Source organism: Lolium rigidum, chromosome 3 (genome assembly GCF_022539505.1).
Source record: "Lolium rigidum isolate FL_2022 chromosome 3, APGP_CSIRO_Lrig_0.1, whole genome shotgun sequence".
Classification (NCBI taxonomy): Eukaryota; Viridiplantae; Streptophyta; class Magnoliopsida; order Poales; family Poaceae; genus Lolium; species Lolium rigidum.
In genome coordinates, this window is record NC_061510.1 from 96323746 (window position 1) to 96330663 (window position 6918).

A 6918-nucleotide genomic window follows, 5' to 3' on the forward strand; every position below is an offset into this window, starting at 1 on the left:
TGTTGGCTGGGTGTCACGGGCTTCAAAGCTCGTGACTACCAATCAAAGAAGATGGATGCAAATACCCGGCGATCCATTAGCCACTGTAGCATTATGAAAGGACAAAGCACACACGAGAACTAAGAGGTGCCAGCATCAGACCAGATCAGAGCAAGCAATAACAACTTAAGGGCTCTTTTGATTCATAAGATTTGTAAAGAAATTATGTAGGGTTTGAATAGTATGGAAAATTTTCCTACATAAGTTGTTTAATTCATAGAAACTAATCCTTTAAAAACTAATCCTATAGAAATCTTGTAGTGCAAATCCTATAGAAAAAAACATTAGGTCATACCTCACGGAAAAATTCCTTCGCTACAATCAAACACACTTCATTTTTTCATAGGATTCAAATGCAACCCTATTCTATGAGTCAAAGGAGCCCAGATACTCCTTTAGTTGTGCCATCTAGCAGATGCTACCAGGACCGTTGAGAAGCAATTATCGATGGAATCGAAAGGAATTGAGATATCACAAAAGAAGCGTTTCAGTCCAAATGGAAACATTATGTCATTATTATATGGTCTATCCAAAAACGAACTGTATTTAATACAGCAATGAAATACCTAGATGAGATATCCGACTCTTTCAAGGGCCAGGGCAAGAAAGCTCTGTCACGCGTTACAACCTGATATATACTAGAAGCTCTGCAAAGAACTACCACTTCCCACCTCTGAAAAATAGAAGACGTCATCGCGTTTGTACAACCTGATATACTGACTGCTGCAAGACTAAGGGCTACCATGGAAATGGGATCACCAGGATTTCCAATACCAAAATTTCCTACTTCAGGAAGGTTGACGATACAAAAAGGAACACATAAGCGACGCACGCAGTGCTCACTTCCAAGTTTCTCGGACCAGGCAGTATAGGCGGAATTACTGATACCATCAAGAATGTGGCAAGAAACCAGGAAGCAAAGAAGGATCCGAACCTGAAAGATCAGAGCAAATTCAGCATCAGAAATTGATCTTATGGGATGCATTTCCTGGAAACCAGAGGCTACTTCCTTAAATCTCAAAACGGAATCAATGGTTAAAGCATCACTTGACTAGCCACGTCTATATATACTAGTTGATACATGGCTCCTGACTGGCACCTTGTACCCACTTGTTGGGCTAGCAGCAGTAATTATGGATGGAAAACGTGTTCTGCATTCTGGATTCCTACTCCTAAAATCTCAAAACGGAATCAATGATTAAAGCATCACTTGACTAGCCGCGTCTATAAATACTAGTTGATACATGGCTCCTGACTGGCACCTTGTACCCACTTGTTGGGCTAGCAGCAGTAATTATGGATGGAAAACATGTTCTGAATTCTGGATTCCTACTCCTAGTCAATTGATTTTGAATGTGGACATTGTTCAGTTCTACTCCTAGCTCATATCTGATTTGCAAACATGTTTCTAGAGCAGTAATGTAGTATATGCAGCATGCGTATTTAACAACTAGCGACTAGTCTTTGAATCCGCAGAGGACTCAACTTTAAAGCTCATAAAACAATCAACATAATGTGTCTACTATTTAAAATGTTAATAATCACATAAAGCACCAATAACAGAACAATGAAAATCTAACATGGACCACGCAATTCTACTTGAAATAAAATGTGCAGTCTACTTAGAACATGCTATGCATCAATAAACGTCGTTGAATTCTGCATTTCTGCTTCTTAATCTTTATTATCACGAAACAACAATAAGCTTTCAACAAAACTCATATTTACACGAGCTAATTGATAGGATGTTTCCAGGAACCCAGAGCCTACGTTCTTGTGTAAGAAATCTTAAAACAGAATGTACATACAAGGTTAATGATCACATATAGTACTGAGAACAGCAAAAATGATAATATAACAACAGATTCAAAACTCCATTTATTTGACACACTAAGAACAAGTTATGAATCAACACTGTTGTACTTCAAAACGGTTATGATAACTAATAAGCTTTAAATGATGCAGTACTAATCAAATGAATGCTAAACGCGAGCTGGAAAAATACTGGGTTCAAACAACATAGTAGATACAATCATGAATGGCCATCCTCGAACCCATCTCGGTAAATACACATAGGTACACAGACTTGCTTTTGCAAGCATGTCCCCAGAAAAAACCCGAAACAGAAAGAAGAATATATGGAAGTGAAACCCCTACTTCAAATAAAAACCAAAACCTGCAAGAATAAATAAGCTTGACATGCCTAAATCGCTGGAGCGCAATTTTGTGTTTATACATCAGCAATCTGAATTAATAATAGACGGATGAAGTGCTGTTATGTGGTACTTAGTTCAAATGCTCCCATTACAAGAACATTTGATGAACAACTAACACTAGCCAGCCCATAGACACACATTTTTTGTTGTTTTGATGGTTGATGAATGGATACCAAAATGTAAACAAGCAAAGTATCTGCCTGGGATCATAAGACTTTGCAAACAGACAAGCCCCCTTAATGTTATGTACTGCATAAACATTTAGCATCAGACAGACATTGAATAAAAGAGATAGCGGGAGAAGCATGTGAGTAAAGAACATAATCGGAGAGGCGTGATTTCACCCAAGTACGCAAGAAGTGTATTTCATAGGCTGATAGGCAAGCTTTTTTACTTGCAAATATAATTAAAACAGATCCACAGGACACAGATGTTAAACTACATTTGTGCATGTTTACAGATTACCAGGCAAACCATATTGAACCACACAATCCAACTACTACACCTCATTAGTCAACCATTGCCCACTATAATACTTACTGCACAGGACATAACAGCTGCAAAATATTTTGGAAGGTGCATACATGAAGACAACTGTGATGCTAGACTGTCACAACTAACACAAGGCATATGGTGGCAAGAGACATCAGATGTGCTTGGTTTTCACTTCTCAGGATATGAGGGTGAACAAATAAAAATGATTGTGTGTGTTGTACTCGCTGCGAGAAACTATGCAGCACTGCAGATCTGACTTGTAGGGTTCGAAGATGGTGATGGCAATGGCTCACAAAGGAAAGGCATGTCTCAGAAGTGGAGGGAATCAGTGCTGTCAGAGCAGATCTTTGTTGCTACCATTACCAGGAGAGAGATATTCAGCTGGAGATGACAATGGCAATTGACTATTGGTGGACTGGCCGCTAGGCTTTGAGATTTTGGTTGTCTGGCATGTTAGGGTTCCAAATGTGTACCAGAACAGCTACTGAAGCGAAACAGTCCAAAGCAAACACTATGCACTGTACAGAGCTAATTAAAGACCAATTCAACATATCCTTAACAACTCAAAGGTAGAAACGATGGAAGGGAAGAAAGTATTACCCATAAAAGAATGACTTCCATCCACTTTTGAGCCTCTGGTTAAGGAAATAGATATTTGCTGCACAAGAGATCAACACCTGGAGAGTTGGCCCTTCTTCAGTAGGGAAAAGAAGGGTAAGCACTCCAAGCAAGACAAAAGTAGCCGCTGTCTTCCAGATAACTTTGCTATTTGGTGTCTGAAATCTGGCCTGAACAGCCTTCACCGGACGCGACTGACTAAGTTCCCTGAACTTTTTCTTCATATCCACTTTGGGTTTTCTTCTATCAAAGAAACTCTGCATGATGATTTTGTCGTGTGCAGACTCAATTGCATCCACGCTTGGCTTATGGCCTGCATAATTGCTTATGAGATAGTTCCTGGCAGCTCGAATTTCTTCTTCAGAAGCTTCCTTGCTGACCCCAAGTCGCTGATATGGATCCTTCACATTGATTCTGGGAAAAATGGCTGAAGAAATAAAGAGGTTAAAAATAATTCTAGAGCTTATAATTATATATAAAAAAAATCTTCAAGCAACAACAAAAAAAATAGAGCAAGCACATGCACATATTAGAATAGAAAATGAGTTAGTGGCTGGTATGGCTTATTTTAGAACTAGGTAGCTCTCTTAACATGCATAATACATGTAGCAGGTAATACCATCTAAATATCATTTGATGTTTACATTTTACCATGATACCATGTAAAATAAATCATGTGCGGAAAACAAAGTGGTTATCAGATATGGATACGAGTCAGTTGTTCCTTGCTAATTATAGTTCAGAGTTTCTGTAATTCCAGGCCAATGCATCTTTAATTTGGTGTTTACATTTTACCATGATACCATCTAAAATCAATCATGTGCGGAAAAGAAATCGGTTATCAGATATGGATACGAGTCAAGTTGTTCCTTGCTAATTCCAGTTCAGAGTTTCTATAATTCCGCGCCCAATGCATCTGAAGACTCAACTATGTAATGTTTCTATTGTCATAGAGATATAGGCAGTTAAAATACTCACGAGTCGAAGAGTCGGCCCTGTCACCAAATGCTGCAGATGCGAACGGTGTTATTCTGGAACACCGGTGTGTACTTAGAACAGCACCATGTTTCGTGTACCTGCATTAAGAGACCGCGGTAAGGTTTCTTCTCACCTCACAGTGTAAATCAGATAAACGTTTTGACGGTTAAGGTCATGTAAGAAGCTTGAGGTGTTATATACCTATCCGCATTGATGAAAAGTTTAACCTTGTCCTTGCATCCCCTGTCGAAGCCCAGCGAAGAGACGAGCCCCAGAGGCGCACTTGACGCCCTTGGAGTACTTGGGCATCTGGTGGCCCTCAGGGGATTGGTTGCTAGACCATGCGCCAACATCTCAGGGAAAATAGATGAGCAGCCTAAGCTGAGGATGTTTCACCCTCCTCTGGAAAACAACAATAGGTAAAAAAAACAGTAAGGAATACAAGAAAACTAGAAGAGCAGTAAGCTTTGGCACTTTGGTCCCGAGTCACATCAATGCCACGAGCAGTGAATAGACGCTACGCTATGGCTTTTTTAGGGGGGCATAAATGCTGCGTGGTTGGATTGAAATCCGCAACCCAGCTACTTCTGTGCGGCGGACGACGGACGGCGACTTGAGGGCGGCACCGGCCCGGTGCGGTGCGGCGGCGGACGGCGACTTGAGCGCGGCTAACCTAAGCCAGGGCGCAGGATATAATTGGGTGGTGCGGCGCGGCGCTGCACGGGGAACAGAGGGCGGGGGGAAGGAGGCGAGGCGGATGGCTTACCGAGGAGGCGATCCGTGCGTCCGGCGAGGGGGGCGGCGTATTCTCCTCGGATAAGGTGGCGGAGGGGTCGGTGAAGGTGGGGGAGCGCAGCGCAGCCAGGGTACGACGAGTCTCGGCGGATCAGCCGGCCCGAAAACGAAGGCGATGAGAGAGGGCGCTCCTGATGGGCCAAAACCTGACTACCTATTGATTTGCTTCCGTCGTCCAAGCAGTGGGTTCCGCTCCGGCCCGTGTGGCAGCACTACTTCTTCCTGGAATTTTTTTTTAGACCCGTCAAACATAATAACGGTGGAGATCTTTTCATATCTGTTCATAAACGGGGACACGATCGTAACCATCCATACATCCCTGTATAGCCTCGTATGATCCGTGTTGTGTTGTACCTCATTTTGTACGTATCTACGGTCACATGCATGTATCGAAATAGAAAGGTCCTATAAAAATCTTGCTCACTTGACCTTTTTTTTCTTACATGACGTACACATACAGTATCAATATAGACAAGTATGCATGGGCTGGATATGGATTTCGACGGACCTAACACAGAAAAAAAAAACAACTATGACCCTTCAACTTCGTTAGGGGGAGCACCGGAGCAGCCCTCGTGTGGCAGATGAGCAAAAGAGGAGATCCAGAAGAGCAAAAGAGGATGCACTTATTTGATAGGTGGATGATGTGTACACCAAAAAAAATTTGTTAGAATGAATGGGATTCCAAGTGTGGTGGCTTAAACATGATAATACCATTCTGAAGGTGATGTTGTGAAGGCTGGTATAAAATAAGGGACCATCGTTCATATGAAATAGCATAGTTGCTAGTCTTCAAACTTTTAGAGGGGGATATAGAGAGTCGGGACGGGATCTAAGATTTGGGAGGATCATTAGATCCCAAATAGATACACAAGAAAGATTCAAACACCTAGAGGATAAATTCTATTATCGAATTACAAACGAACTATTAAATCCAACCACCAGAAATTGGGACAAGGCCCTCATGAGAGAGGCTTTTTAAAAGGTAGAGGCGAAGAGAATCACGATGATACATCTGAGCGACACATTTGAATGATGATTTTGCTGCGTGCCATAAAACACACTCGTTTACTTTCTCGGTTCGTGTTGCATACTATACTAAGTGGGAGCACCAATCTAGCAATAAAACCAGACAAGATGATGGTCAACGTTTTGCCAGACCAAACCTGGAATGGGACAAGATTTGGAAGTTGGAAGTCCCTGCATGGTGCGATTTATGGCATGTCAATACTCTTTAAGACACATAAATGTTAGTGTCCGATGGGCTATGTGTCTTGATAGAGGGGAAGATATTCGCCATGTACTGTTCACTTGCTTTAGGGCAAAGGAGGTTTGGAGAGCACTTAGCTTGACGGGATTTATTGACAGCGCAGTAAGTGGTGAACTACATGCATGCCAAAGCAAACATCCTAATTCTAGGCATGTTGAAAGTTCACGAATATGTAGTGATGGCATGCTGGTACATTTGGTGGAAACGAAAAGAATTGGTGAAAGGTGAGGCAGTAGCAAATCCAATGGGACCAACCTTTGCCATAAATATGATCACTGCAAACTTCATACACGCGGCAAGTGTAGAAGTTGTAGCACATGAAATCATATGGAAGAAGCCTGCTAGAGGCTGCTACAAGCTCAACACTAATGCTGCTTTCCATGTAGGTGGGAGCAGTTCTCAAGAATGTGTTGCCTGCAAAAACCCACCGGCGAGCAGCGACGGGCAACACGGAGAGCCGGGAGGCTCCCAGAACTGCTGGTGGGTCCTGGTCCCTCGGGCGACGGC

At 42.2% G+C, this 6918-nt stretch overlaps 1 protein-coding gene across 1 annotated transcript; it reads right to left on the reverse strand.

The window, feature by feature from the left end:
* Positions 1-610: 610 nt before the first annotated feature.
* On the reverse strand, positions 611-5222 carry LOC124701978 (protein CHAPERONE-LIKE PROTEIN OF POR1, chloroplastic-like). The gene is made up of 5 exons (XM_047234080.1): positions 5113-5222; positions 4548-4746; positions 4347-4444; positions 3351-3795; positions 611-973 (listed from the first exon to the last, which is right to left on the reverse strand). Exons 2-5 carry the CDS (start codon positions 4697-4699, stop codon positions 823-825), a joined length of 846 nt encoding a protein of 281 aa, XP_047090036.1. The 5' UTR covers positions 4700-4746; positions 5113-5222; the 3' UTR covers positions 611-822.
* Positions 5223-6918: the final 1696 nt, after the last annotated feature.

Excerpts from the sequence above, each read along its gene's own strand:
- LOC124701978 (XM_047234080.1), bottom strand. The coding sequence starts at position 4,699 with ATGTTGGCGCATGGTCTAGCAACCAATCCCCTGAGGGCCACCAGATGC. Across the intron at positions 4,445-4,547 it reads CTTTTCATCAATGCGGATAG|GTACACGAAACATGGTGCTG; the intron begins GTATATAACACC and ends CTCTTAATGCAG. Across the intron at positions 3,796-4,346 it reads CAGGGCCGACTCTTCGACTC|CCATTTTTCCCAGAATCAAT; the intron begins GTGAGTATTTTA and ends TTATTTCTTCAG.